This window comes from Wyeomyia smithii, chromosome 1 (assembly GCF_029784165.1).
Source record: "Wyeomyia smithii strain HCP4-BCI-WySm-NY-G18 chromosome 1, ASM2978416v1, whole genome shotgun sequence".
NCBI lineage: Eukaryota > Metazoa > Arthropoda > Insecta > Diptera > Culicidae > Wyeomyia > Wyeomyia smithii.
The window spans coordinates 31,419,475-31,433,886 of record NC_073694.1 but is presented as its reverse complement, the minus strand read 5'-3'; the positions used below and the strand labels follow the sequence as shown (position 1 = coordinate 31,433,886).

General features: G+C 38.6%; 1 protein-coding gene across 8 annotated transcripts in view; it reads right to left on the bottom strand.

Annotated features, from left to right (window-relative positions):
- The window catches only part of LOC129724817 (putative uncharacterized protein DDB_G0282129), a 30,347-nt gene extending 16,367 nt beyond the window's left edge, over positions 1-13,980 (bottom strand). For 4 of the 8 annotated variants that reach the window (XM_055680049.1, XM_055680071.1, XM_055680076.1 and 1 more), the window contains exons 1-4: positions 13,103-13,976; positions 12,536-12,765; positions 1,619-1,842; positions 261-565 (exon numbers count right to left, since the gene is read on the bottom strand). In XM_055680049.1, coding sequence (XP_055536024.1) covers positions 261-565; positions 1,619-1,842; positions 12,536-12,765; positions 13,103-13,113 — 770 coding nt within the window. In that variant the 5' untranslated portion in view covers positions 13,114-13,976. Of the gene's footprint in view, positions 1-260; positions 566-1,618; positions 1,843-2,059; positions 3,456-12,535; positions 12,766-13,102 lie in introns of those variants that run through there. The other 4 variants (XM_055680023.1, XM_055680033.1, XM_055680041.1 and 1 more) reach the window with 4 other exon arrangements.
- Between the last annotated feature and the right edge of the window lie 432 nt (positions 13,981-14,412).

Below are 14,412 nucleotides of genomic sequence, written 5' to 3'. Positions count from 1 at the left end.
TCCGTTATTTTTCTTTATGCATTTTTTTTAACTTTGATCGAAAAGACAATGATAGCGGCGTGGCTGTCCAGCACAGCATCAGCACAGACGCTATTTGGGTCACCGTAAATGAGCTCTCAAGAAGCAGCGGCTCGTGATCGCTTGTTGAATTTAGGGGAGGAACAAAATTGGTGTCGCCTACCGAAGAGACGCTTTCTTTTCGTTGATTTTCCCTGCGAACGGAAATGAAGATGAACTCGCTTGGAAGAATATTTACTTACACGCGTTGTGAGCTGAGCAGATCGTGGAATGACGAACCGGAATTCTGCTGCTGCAGGGCAGCCTTTCGTCCGTACAGCTGACCGATGGGTGGAGTTTGCTGATTTTGGCTTGGGTGATGATTAATCCGAGGCGGCAAACTGGCAAACTCGCTGCCGTCGTTAGCCACCAGACAGGAGCCGAAGCGGTGATACTGGTGCGGCAAAAACTGCTGCGGTATGATATTCGGCACAGGTGACTGCTGCTGTTGGATTGGCGAAAAGAGACCCGATGTGGAGGAGGACAGATGTGATCCGTCGATGTAATTCTGAAAAATAAAAACAGACATTGAAATGCGACGACTTTTTGATAAGCACCGCGCTAAGCTTACGAATGCGAACAATGCGCGGGGTTTGGGTAGGTGGATTCTGACCGACACTAGTGAGGTCAGCGGAATTTATGGCATGCGAAAAACGCGACTGACGATAACGTTGCTTAAAATACGCGCTGTGAATTAAGCGAATTTGTAGTTGGCGAGCTCCACAAGCCCAAAACGATGAATTTTTAAAGTTAAGTAGCTTTGTAGGTGTGAGTTGGGAGCGGCCCATTTGTTGTACACCATGGACGACTTTTTATCGACATTTTGAGGACTTTTTTTCTCTATTTGCTGATTTTTGTCGATTTTATAACAATCTACGATAGCTTTTTGGCATTTTTTTTAAATTTTCGCATATTTTTTTGTGAATTACTGAAAAAAGTTTAGCACTTTTTACCTCTGCTTATGCATATTATCGCAGCATTTTTCTCTTGCTATAACTTTTGAATGTTTTTTATCACTATTTTACAATTTGTGTATGATTTTTTGTCACTTTAACAATTTTTTAACAGTTTTTTATGCAATAATAAACAACTTTTAGGTGACAATTCAACTGTTTAAAACTTGTTATCAATTATTGAAAACGATGTTTTAAACAAAGTTGACAGCTTTTAGAGATTTTTTTTGGTGTCTGGCAATGTTGAACGTTTAAGGCTTAAACTTTAAGCAGTACTAGGTTATTGAAAACTGTTTGATGACCCGATAACCTCTGCCAATTTTCAACAACTTTTAATGATTTCATCAATTTTCGAAAATTGCTACAGTTGTCGCATTTTGCAACCCCACAAGTGATTAAATTTTGACATCAACAGTCGTCAATTTTAATTGCCCGGCGTCCAACGCGCCGATGCCACTAGACAAACAACCACACATAGCTCCAAACGCGTCACGAATGCAAATGCTAACCCCATCCGTGACTAGAAAACCAAGTCGTCCCGCCATTCAATTGACCAAGACATTAGCCCACATACTTGGCCACATACATTCGCACAAACACTCACTCACCAAATTGGGCGGCAGCGACAGCGGTTCGGCAAAGCTTCCCTTCAGTGTGGGGCTATCCAGCTGATCGGATGAATCCTGACCCGGGCCTCCGCTCTCCAGACCGCGTATGGCATTGGCCAACCAGACATCCAAATGTTTCGACGGGTTGAACATCGGCTGCTGTTGGTCCAGGTTGTGGGAGTGCTCCTTCGGTGACTTCCGCTGGCGGTTCAAGTTATTCTCTGCTGGGTTTAACCCCGATTGGAGCGCGAGTTTCGTAGGGGAAAAAAGAGGAAACAAAAACAAACATCATTAATTATTCAACAGGCAAACAGACAGAGTTGCTGGCGGGTCGCTTTGTCGTATCGAAGCAACCTGACAGAGACGATTTTGAGTGAGCTAAACTTCTTCCCTCAATGTATTAGTGCGTCTGCATCGATATACTAAACCATCAATACATACCGTTTTCCCCTGTAATTTTTTTTCGTACAAGGACATTTGATTCGCCACTGGTTTTTATTTGCACAGATTGATCGCTGATTCACGCAAATGTAATAAATATGCCCCATCGGACGACGTGCTGCTCGCTCTGATTCTTCCACCAGCGCGCGGCTCTCGACTGAACTCAACCGAAAGCCAGCGTACAAAGTTTGAAAAACAAGCGGCGCAGCGCCGTTGAAGCACAAGCGCAAGCACATAGACAGGGGACGGACTTGAATTTAGCATTTATAACCGAAATGTTATTATTTGCATTTTGGTATCTATTTCTACACGTTCATAAAATCAAAACTTGTTCCAGTGCGTGGTTTATTTGAGCTACGCTCGTCGTACCGTAGTGGGCCCGGGGTTGGTGTGGAACATGAGATAAGGTTTCAGGTCTTGTGTTACGCGTTGGACGGGGGCGTTTATCAGGAGGGATAAAGCGCCTAGTCCAGTTGAATTTATATCTTTATATACGGTTGATAAACTTCCGACCAAATTAGACTGATAATTATAACACTGCATTTTATTAGACTATCAATTATAGAGGAAATTAAAAAAAAGACATTCAAAATCGGCAAGAGAAAACTTGTTTACATTTTTACGATGCCGATTAATTACCGAAGAAAATCGAGAAAAATTTATCACCCATTTTCTGGCAGCAATAAATTTCGCTGGATGTCATCGAGTTGAGAAGATAAGCCATAAGCCAAGTTTTATTTGGATCTCTGATGGCACAATATTTGAAAGAAACTAGCGAAGCGTATAGCGGTCGCGGTTGGAAAAGCTGTGGAATGTTTGACGTTATTGACCTGGAAGCTCTCCTCAAAGTTCTGGCCGTTAACCTCCACGTGCGCGTTGGAAAGTTGAAGATGTCACGAAACTTTATCTTCGCGCGAGACTGGATTTGCAATTTGAATAATGTGTCCCAGATCATTTTTCACTTGGGTTTTATATGAACAGAGTTATCTGCAAGTTTTTTTCCCAAAAGAGTTTTGAACAAACCAAAGTGGTTGTTCAAAACAGTTTTAGGCAACTAAATTATCTGTTTAAAAAATTATTTTTCAGAACAAATCTGGGATGACCAATTTTTTTAATTCTACGTTTTTATTATTTATTGCTTCGTCTTCGTACAGACATCGTAAGAATACACTACCTATTCTCAATTCTTCTTTTTAAACATTCTTAGAAATAGTATAGTCATGATAGACATCAACGTCGTTGAAGGCCCTCAGGCAAGAGTAAAGTGGATTGTTCTGGCTATACGCAGTTCTGTGTATAGGAGCCAAACAAGAAGAGGTCTTCGGTGGAATTTCATTAAAGGGGTAATATTCACCAAGCGCTCAAAAAACAAGGCTTTTTTCATGATTTTTTTTCAAATTTTGGAGCATAAAAGTTGATCGGTAAAACTAGATTTAAACGAACTTTGAGATTAGATCTGTACTTGGGCGATGTAGATTTTGATTCTAGTTTTAACATGATTTAGGCCAAAAAAATGACAAGAAAAATTTTTTTCTGGTGGATATTACCCCTTAAGTAATTGAGGGCAGTTGATGCTACCGTCGAATATGTGGAAAATAGACATTATCGGGATCCTCTGTCGCCTTACTTTCAACCTTTCCAAATTGAGCGAGCCGGAGGAGGTAAAGAGAAGGTAAATTGCGTAGTACAAACCTAATGAACAGCCTCTGTATCCGTTCAATTTTGATGGTGAGCGAAGTATGAAACGGAGCCCAAATAAGAGCAGCGTTTTCCAGAAGGCTACGAACAAGAATGCAGTACAGTGTCTTCAGAGCATAGATATCCGTGAAAGGCCAGGCCTATCACCGGATGTATCCAAGATCACGTTAGAGAGAATGGAAATGGTGATCCTGCAAATCTTCAGGTCATCTGCAAACAACTAACTTTACGAAAGCGCATCGATTGGTTAAGTACGAACGGATCCTTCAAATCAGCCAATCAGGTAAACCTAATGCTCTTAGTTTGTGGCAGGAACGCACGTGTGGTACCGTGTCGAATGCTTTGGCAAAGTCAATATAGACGGAGTCAACACGATTGCGTAGTTCTATCTCTCGAAGCAGCATATTTGTGTAGCACATCAAATCGTGTTGTGGAGCGACGTTGGACGAATCCGTGTTAACATTCCGAGATCAATAATGACCAATGCCTTCTGAATGTCATCTGATGTGAAGTTGAGCAGAGGGAAATTCTAGTAATGTTTCACCTTACCACAGGAGGTGCTCTTGGCAAACAAATTATCGACCTCATTGGGAGCATTCACTATTGTTCTATCCAAAGAAATGAAGAGTTCTTCGGCTGTCTTCGGATTTATAGTTGAAGGAATGCTTGCGGGCCTTGTGAACCTTATTGCGTAGAGTAGGAAGTTCAACGTTCCACCAAGACTTTCACTGTCATAAGCGGATTCCAATATATCGTGCTGAGAAGGTCGTTCAAGAAGATAAGGGCGAAGTTCTTAAAGTCCAGCAGCAAACGGTCGGGTACGCATGAGTCAACGTCAAAGTTAGGAGTTAAGGTCTATGGTATATATCGATTAGAGATGGTCGGGTACGGGTATTTTTACCCGAAACCCGAATGCCAAAAAATATTTCACGGGTTCGAGTCGGGTACGGGTGATTTAAAACACGGCCTCGGGTTCAGGTCAGGTACGGGTTTGAAAAATTCTCAACTGCTCGGGTACGGGTCGGGTACGAGTAATTCAATTTTCGTGCGTTATGGGAATTTAATTATTAATTTTTCAAGCCTAGGTGTTTTAAAATAGTCTTGGTCTGGGAGGGAGAAAAATAGTGAATTTGAACCAGGAGAAAAAAGCATTTTTTAGTAGCATGTATTGCAATAACGTGATAGTATCGCCTTACTTGAAAGAATATTCAACTCAAGCGTTTTTGTATTGTGTGGTTAAACAAAACTCTAGTGCCCAGTGCCACTTTTAGACACGCTTCAGTCGAACCTCTAAAAAGCTTTGATAAATATTTAAAAAATGTTAATAAAGGTTCATAGTGATTTTACCGAGGTCGGTCTGAAAAATAATTTGGGCACTAGAGGGTTTAGCTTGCGCTTTCTGGATTTTCGGTCCAAGCCGGCTTTCTTTGGAAATTTAAGGAATTGCTTAACCATTGCTTCTGTTTCATGTAGCGACAATTTTTTAGTTGAACCGATAACGTCATCAGTGATTTTTGTGGATGAATGATTGCATTTTTCTAAACCGTGGACTTACCCGAAAAATATTGAATATGATAAAATCCATACACGCAATGAAATTATCAATATTTTCTGACTGTCTGATTTCTGTCCTTTGGTAAGCTACGAGTTTTGAAAGTTTGCCGATTTTTTTCAAAGGTATTTTTGTTGTTTAAACGTGTAAGCAATATTCGCAAGTTAACTCTTTTCGGAATATCTCCTACGTAATTATTACCCGGGTATCGAAAAAAATGTCGTTTGGTAACAATTTCGAACTATACACTTCATCACGGTTGAATGTTGAGTTTCGTTTCAGAAAATAGTGAGATATGAAATTGTAAAATTATTGCAACTGCTTCTGACCGCGAAAAATCTGCCTTTTTTTCGAAAGTCTGCGCAAATATATAAATAAGCTCAATAAAATGACTCAGAAAATCTGTGTTTTGCAGACATTTTTGCACATTTATGATGTCACTAAAAACTTTGTTCGAGCCATGCTCGGGTTAAAGCAGGAGGATAGTTACACGCTATCAAAAAACGACGAATGTGCGTGTCATCTGTTTTGATAAATTTTGAGTGTAGTACATATTCGTTTCTCCCTCCCAGGTCTTGATTTGCACTGTGACCAGGGACACCGCATGCAAATATCTGTATTATACCGAATTTTAGATTCTAGGTTGCTGCGATGTGCACATAAAACTCGTCGTTTATTTTAAACTCTACCAGACATGCATTTTTCTCCGTATTGTTCTAGTAAAGTAAATTAACATATAGTGAACTCCTTCCGTCCTCATAGTGGACCACCCGCCAGATTGATTCATTTTATGGGAAAACTCGAGTGATTTTTAAAAAAACACTTCTATCGGGAAACATCTTGTCCAGCCAGTCTGCATCACACACATAGGTTAATAAAATAAAGGGGTCCACTATAGGTTAATTTACCCTATTTTTCTTATTATTCTGATCTGGTTCATTGTAAGGCTATTATGAATTTGAGAAAAAAATTATTGAATTTTTATTAATCTCTCGAAAACAGAATAAAAATTTTCAGCAATTTATATTAATCATACGTATGCAAAAAAAAAATAAATAATTGGGTTGTTTTGCTGTATCAGTTTTTTCTGTGAGCTGGATTTTCTAAGCAAAACGTGATTTTCAAAAAATTTCTATCGTTATCATTTAATTTTCATATCACGAATTGAAACTACTCGAAATCGCTACAATGACAGTTCGCCCACATAACAACTGTCATTGTAGCGATTTGGAGCGATTTTTATTTTTCATTTAAAAATCGAAGGACAATGATATCAAATTTTAAAAAATCACTAAAAATTGCTCAGAAAATAACACTCTTTTACCTGATATATAAAAATCAGAAATCGATGAGTAGCTAAACAACCCAATTGAAATCCCCGATCAATTTTGACATGAGCTAACTAACACGAAAAATGGAACCCAAATGCTCTGTACACAGTTATGAATAGATAATTTTTAAGCGCGATAAAAATGGTCAAATTTTTCAACGTCAGACTGGCGGACAGGTGCTAAGCTGGATTCTAGGAGAACCAATATATTACCTGCAAGTCTGGATTCGGGTCGGGTACGGGTAACAAATTTCCCATACCCGACCATCTCTAATATCGATGTTGAGTAAAGCAGTTCTTTTTGTTTCAAAATTTCAGCTCAATCAGACTTTGAGTGGTGGATCGTGAAAGCGGTTAAAGTTTCATTTTTTTGACCGATGAAAAAAATGCACAGAAATTGTCGATATGAAATTGTTGAATTTTTTTTAAGCCAAGTGACTTAAAAATGTATAATAATTCGAGATCTGGTGTTGTCCATTGTTTTCGGCATTTCTAAGACAAATGGCATTAAATAAATCGATATCGGAAATTTTATGCTTTATCTCATTGGTCGAAAAAGTTAAACTTTGACCGCTTTAAGGCTCCACAACCCAAATTTCGATTGAGCTGAGGCACGAACTCTGGAAATCTGATCACAAAAGCTATGTTAATTTTCTAGACCTTTGCCTACAAGCAGAGGCGACGCGTGGCCAAGTGGGCTACCGGTTCAACCAATTTTTGCTACATTGAAAATATAGTATTGTGAAGAAAGATTGGACAAATTTCATTTATTTATATGGCAAAGGAATCCTACTGTCTATTATGAGCGCTAATTGTCGATAATTTCTTCGTAGAAAAATGATATCTGCTTCATTTCATAGAGGAAATCTGTTTTCCACAGCTATTATCATGATTGTCATTAACTATGACCGATTCTGGCCCTATTACAGCCACAAATAACTCTTGATCCATCGAAGAACTGATAAAGTTCGTTCAACGGATGCCGTTGTGTTAGGCAATGCCAGATTATTCTGCCAGCCGAAGCGTTTCAAAAAATTTTTTTGCAGGTTTTTTTCTAACGACAGTCGAAGTTAGGTATATTATTAGTTAGGTTTTTGCCTCTAAGCTCTTCAAGTGAGTAAAGAACCTAGCTTTGTTTATCTCTAGAACTAGAAAGTAATTAGCGCGTAAAAGACAAACGTGTACTATACGGGCTATACGACGTTCAAGTTTTCGAATGAACAAAATGGATGAAAAGGCTTGAATGAAAACCAAAGAACACCACCACACCCAGAAAAATAATGAATGAATCTGCTACGAAAGCTCTGAAGATTGAAATCTGCGTACTCTCGCGGCCACATGGTCTCTCTCGAATTTCAACGATGTCGAGAGAAGAAACAGAAAGGCAAAACGAAACAGGTGAAAAGACACTGAAGAGAGGGTGTATAATGAATGTCTTCTCTCGTTGCTATCGGCTTTTCGTTCAACAATGAGTTTGAACCAAAAATGTCATTTTTACGCAAGGCGTTGCATTAGTAGTGGTGAACATAGCAGACTGCGTTTGCCCTGTCGCAGAGAAGTGTTTGAACGACTCTCGGTTCAAATGAAAGGCCTGAACAAACGGTAGTCATTACTGAGTGTGGGTTGCGTTGCGTGTGAGTTGTATGGCGTAGTTTGAAGTGTAACCCATCAGGTTACATTCTTTGCGGCGAATAAGATTCCACTAAGTTGAAAACAGAATAAGCATGTTCGGGATAACATTACAATTACAAATAAATTACTTTCGATGATTTTTCATCCACTCCAACAATGTGAAACGGTTAACTTTTTGTCTGAGATTGTCTACCTGTCCTATGAACAGTTTGAACAGGTGGACGAGACGCCTCTGCCTACAAGAAGAGATTTAAAATACATAACTCCCCGTACGTGCGAAGAAAACAACGACCGCCCGGATTTAAGTCTGTTGGTAGATTGATTTTATCCAACAAATTTGACCTAAATCTAACTTTCCTAACCGAGGATTGACGGTGAGAAACAATTCCCTTCTCTGAATTTTTCTTTGTCATTCTCTATCTTTTCAATTCTTGGCCCTGTTTCTGTCACATAAAAAGGAAACTTTATCACTTCTCTTGTTTTTGTCGCCTACTTATTTCACTGTCATGCGACCGTCAGCGTTTCTCCCGCGAAACAAGGTGTTTAGTATCAGTACTACATTCCGGTGAAGGAATATCGAGAATATATACTATTTCAGATTACGCAACAGAAGACTGCTTTGAATGTCTGTCTGTGGGAATGGAATTTTGTGACTCTACCTGATTCTGGGAAAGAGGCTGCTGCACGATGAAGCTGAAATTTTCATGAGACTTTTTCCTAGAAGACAAAGCTTTTGATACCTACTGCCGAACAAAATTCGGAAAACCGATTTTCATTGACACCTTACTGTTTATGTTATGCGATAAACAATTCTAATGTTATTCTAGAATTAACCATAGACTGAACTACGCTACGGTTCATTCAAACAGCACGTGCGTTGTGCGATAAACGATATCACTAAGAAAAGCAAGAAAACACTTCATGTGTTACGCTGTTCTCACCTATTCACTCTCTTTAATATTATCTCGCACTCATATCTCCCGTTTAATCCCGTTTTGCTTAAATTACTTTCTCTTCAATATTCTAAAATTTTACATTTTTTATCATAAATTCTTGAAATTACTTCATTTATCTTTCCACACACAACATCGCACGCTAGTCTGTGGGGCTAAAACTAAATAAATTACTGAATCTTTTGGTGCTCAAACTATCGAAATCGGATGAAAATTACAGAAGTTGCAGAAATTTCAATCGCAGTTCAAGAATAAATCGTTTAATAGTCAGACACGTAAATTATTATTTTTTCATCCAATTCATTTGTTCACAGAAAATTCTGACTGCTTTTTTCGATTTTGAACAAGGTTTTGCAATGAGCACTGCCCCTAGTGCTGATTTGGTGAAACTTTGGGGCCGAACGACGAACATTTGTAGGGCAAACCAGAATCTAAAATGTATTATTGTGTTATCAAAATAAGTCACAATCAGAGCGTCACAATCAGAACGAATTTTCTGGAATAATGCTTTACAATTCTGGTAAAATCTAGATGAGTTTATGTTTTGTAACTGATTTGAAGTTTTGCATCATGGGCTATTATAATGTAGGATTGTTTAAAATAACTTCTTCGGTCGAAGCATTGGCAGCCAAATTTACATCTCTTATTAGTTTCATTATTAGAGCTAGCTGAAGTAGTTTTCATAAGAAAATATCAAAAATCAAGGGTGTGTATCGGTAAAACACAGGAGCAGCTTTTAAAATTATTCTAAGTAAAAAACTCTGAATATTGAAAGGTTTACCAATGATTGAGGTAATAGCTCGAACCAGGATCAGTTTTTGCATGGTGCGAATCAAGATCAATCATTTTATAACAATACTTATTACTTGTTCTATTTGACTGTCGATGATAGCTCATTCCGGTTCTTTTTGACACTCCCACAGTTTGAATCCATTTCTCCTTTCCAGCGAACAGTTTTCCTAACAAAATCCCTAATCTGCTAACTAGAAGTGCTCTCACAAACTGATAGTTCTTTTTTTTTTTCATTTCATTTTCCTTTTTTTGTTTTTTTTTTTTTTTCAAAATATGTAGGCATAATTTTCTATTTATTTGTTTCAAGGTCTACTGTGAATTTTCTGGAAAAAGCTCCTAACGGAGGGAAGGTGTGTAGCCGCAAGGTTACAGAGTCCGCTTTGTCAAGCGGATGGACGTGGGTTCGAATCTTAGTAGAACCAGGCCATCCGATGTCACAAAGGACTTAAGCATGGGTTTATTCTCAGGTTACCCTTCCTTTACGCTGAAATCTACAATACCTTTGCGTGACTTTCTTTTAACAAAAAATAAGTCCCTCTTATCAATAAAACTGGCCAGAAGGACGCACGACAAAACTTCTCCAGGGAATTATAATTGGTGATATTTGGCAAGAGGAACGAGTATCGGTATAGTAGAACAGTAAGTGTGTAAGGAAGAGTATCACATTACACACAAGCACTGATGAACAATAATAATAAGCATGCCACTTCTCAATAGCGGTATTGCTATTAACAGAAGTGCGGGATACAGCAGACACCCGGGCTTATCTCACAATAGATCTACGATTCTGGTCGCAGTGAGGAAGTCCATACAGGAAAAAAAAACTCCTAACGGAATACAATTCAACTCGAACTCAGACTCGAAGTGCTGTTTCCAAACGTTCATGAGTTCATAGTTTTGATATGCATTTATTCATGGCTTTATAAAATTATCGCTAGATAGCTTTATGAGCGTTTATGGGTTTATGTATTAATGGATATGGCCTGTGGATTCATAGATCAATGGATTGATAGATTTCTTGATTCACGAACTATTGGAATATATGCAATCGTGTGATTATGAATTTATCGACTCAAGAAGCTCTGAATTTGTAGGATGTTACATTCGACGGTTCACATTTATTCGGGGAAAAAAATCGTTTTAAAAAAATATAAAAAATCCTCTGAAAAAAAGTGGATAGAGCAACCTAGATATTACTAATTAACTAAAAATGCTTGAAAACGTCCCTGGAATCCAGAAAAAAAAAGAAAAATAATCTTAAATTTTTACTAAAAAAAAGAGAGAAAATTCAGCGTAATGGTTGAAAAATCCTTCTCAATGAAAGAAAAGCTCAAAGCTTTCAAAATTTTACTAAAAGTGGTTCCATAGGTGAATGAGACGAAAGACAAAACTGATTACACAAATTTAGTTATAAAGAGTTAAAACATAGTTTATGTTAAAAACTGACCTCAAAAAACTCAAAGGATACTCCCTGCTAACGAGAGAAAACAAAAAATATCTTTTATTCTTAAAAGCTTCTTAAGTCTTAAATTTTCTTGGGATATAAATCCATAGTGGTGGAAGAAAAAAGAATGAAAATAGTAGAATCTGCCAAGTCAAGTTTTTAATACAAAGTTCATAATGTTCAGAATAACATGAAACGTAACAATTTAGAATGCCATCTAAAAAAGTTTCGTTCCTGTTAGTGACAGAAAGAAAAAGGTTATACTGAATTCCAGTACAATGGTATGAATTGGAAATATAGAATTCGGACTAATAACATCGAAAAACCAGTCAAAATTAATTAGTAAATTAATCACTTCGAAACATGTTTTTAGCTATCTACATGGTGGAATCGAAAGATTCAAGCAGAACCGAAACTTCTTTTATAAACATAACGAGGTTTGGCAAATGCTGCCACCTAATTTATTTAACTTTTTATTGCTAAATAAACCGCAGTCATTTTGCGCAGCAAAAAAAGTACGAACAGAATTACAATAATTAAGAGATTTGTGTGAATCCATTTTTTTTTTCTAAATACAACGAAACATTGAATCACACCTAATATAACTTGAATAATTCGTACGTCGATCGGATCTCCATAACTGGAAACATCCACTTAACACAATTCCACGACATACGACTCATCGTTGACGATTTCGACAACCAGACCAGAACACAGATATCACACGGAAGAGCTCTCACCACACCGCACAGCACGGGGCACCCGACAAGCAAACAAGAAAAAAACCCGGTGTGATGAAAGGTGCGCACGCGTAGGTGTGTGTTGGTAATCATCCAACGATATCCAATCTTCCGACTGCGTTTGCGTCTTATAATTGTCCCCTTTTTCCCTCTCTCTTGTTTGACTTCGAATGAAAGAAAAATTAAAACCTCAAGAGATAACACAATTTGGTTCGTCACATCGACATCGAGAAAAGCTGGGGGCAGAATTTATAACAGCGGCGAAGAGCCGCATATTGTCGGTGTATGCGTGCTTCGAATGGTAATTCAATTAATTAGCATAACTATTTTCTCACCGTTACCGTTGTTGCGCTGTTGACTGGGGTTGTTTTCACTACTGCTATTGTTCCCAGGCTGAGAGGTTTCCCGCTGGAATGGTGAGGATAGTAACCGCTGATGCTGCTGTTGCTGCTGCTGTGAATCAAAATCTGATATCGTGACCCCGGTCACTGAGCCGCTGCTTTCCAGCCGTAGGTCCGACAGACTAGAGACTGTTATTTCATCGAAGCTGGTAGCAGAAAAATTGCTGGTTCAGAAACAGGGAGAGAATGGAAAATAGAAAAGAGAATCAAGCAACGGTTGGGTACTAAGCGCACGGCAAAGAAAGGCATTAACAGCGAGGAGAATTATGCGTTTATGCAATTACACAAATGCGAGAAGGAAGGCAGACCAACGAAGCTTCAGAAACGCATGTAGGTTTACCAGCAGAATACATAAGCGTAGCCAAGCATTTTTTTACGAAAACGAATAAAACAATGAATGTATCTTAGCTACAAAAGTAAGTTTGCGTTTAACACCGCCCGTTCTACTTTCTTTAGCTACGCCCCTGCTGTTTACCCGTAACACCTGACAAACTAATTTACCTTTTCTCCATGACAATTCGCTCTGCCGAACGGGAGTATTACTTAATGCGTTTTTGTGTTGCTGGTCCAACAACATACATAGATTATGTTCCCCTAAAACTAGCGAACAGCTGTCTCCACCGTTATTGGTACAGTTTATCGTTTAACAGGTGTCAATAATGATGAATAGCTGAGCTGTGCTCGCAAGATGAAACACTGTTTAACTTTACATACTTTACTCACGACGTAGCCCACTAAAAAGCACCATTTTCTGTTAATTGGCAGTATCTCGAACTGGAATTATTTGCATTAACAATGCCATTGGGTTTCGCCGTTCTGTCCCACAGGAACTTTATCGAACTTAGTTACTCTTCTCAAACAGCAATCCTTTCCAATGAACCTTGAATCCACATCAACACGCAAAAGCACATCTAGCATGCATACTACACTCGTCACTCGATAGCCGGATAGGCGACCATCGATCCAATAGCTTTAACACTAGCGGACAAATTCTACGCCGCAGTCCTCCACCAAATACCGAAAGTTAAACGAGATTAGAGGAACACCTCGCCTCGCTCGCTGCTACCAAGGCACATTGTCTCACAACAAATAAAATCACAATAATTCAGTCTTCCACAGCTCGGCACTAATTAAAAGTCGATCGAGTTTCCTGTCCGCGCCCGTGTTTGCGACAATACATGAAAACACAACACCAAACTACAAGAAGAAAACGGTGAAAATAGTGGCAACAACCAGCCAGAGGACCGTATACCAACCGACGGGGGATCGGAACAAACACAGCAAAATAAAATATCACTCTTGACACAAATTTCTTGCTTGATTCCGTTTTCGTATCGTATTTTGTGTTTCTCTGCACTGCTACTGACTACGGACGACGTTCACAAAAACAACTGAACGTTTTGCTGTCAAACGAAGCAGCTGGGTTGCACGCTTAGCACAGACAACTGATTTTAGGCTAGGTTGGGAGCAAAACGATATTTTCATGTATTTAAAAGAAGATTCTGAATGACCGTAAAAAATAAATATCAAATCAACGGTCGTAACTACTCGTATCTGCTCTTAATCAGTAATCATTGAAATTGTCTACTTGCAACAAATACGCACAAATAATTCTTATGTTCTTTTTTACGTCTACATCGGTTTCAAGTTTATAAATATCAAAAGTTTGTAACGTTTCGACGAAAACTGTTCTTTTAAAGCCCAATTTCATGAACAGTATTTCACTGTCCCGAACTAGGTCCCAAACCTAAATCGAGCAATAACAAGACACGCAGCTCCTTGAATGTGACTGTCAACTACAATAGCATTGG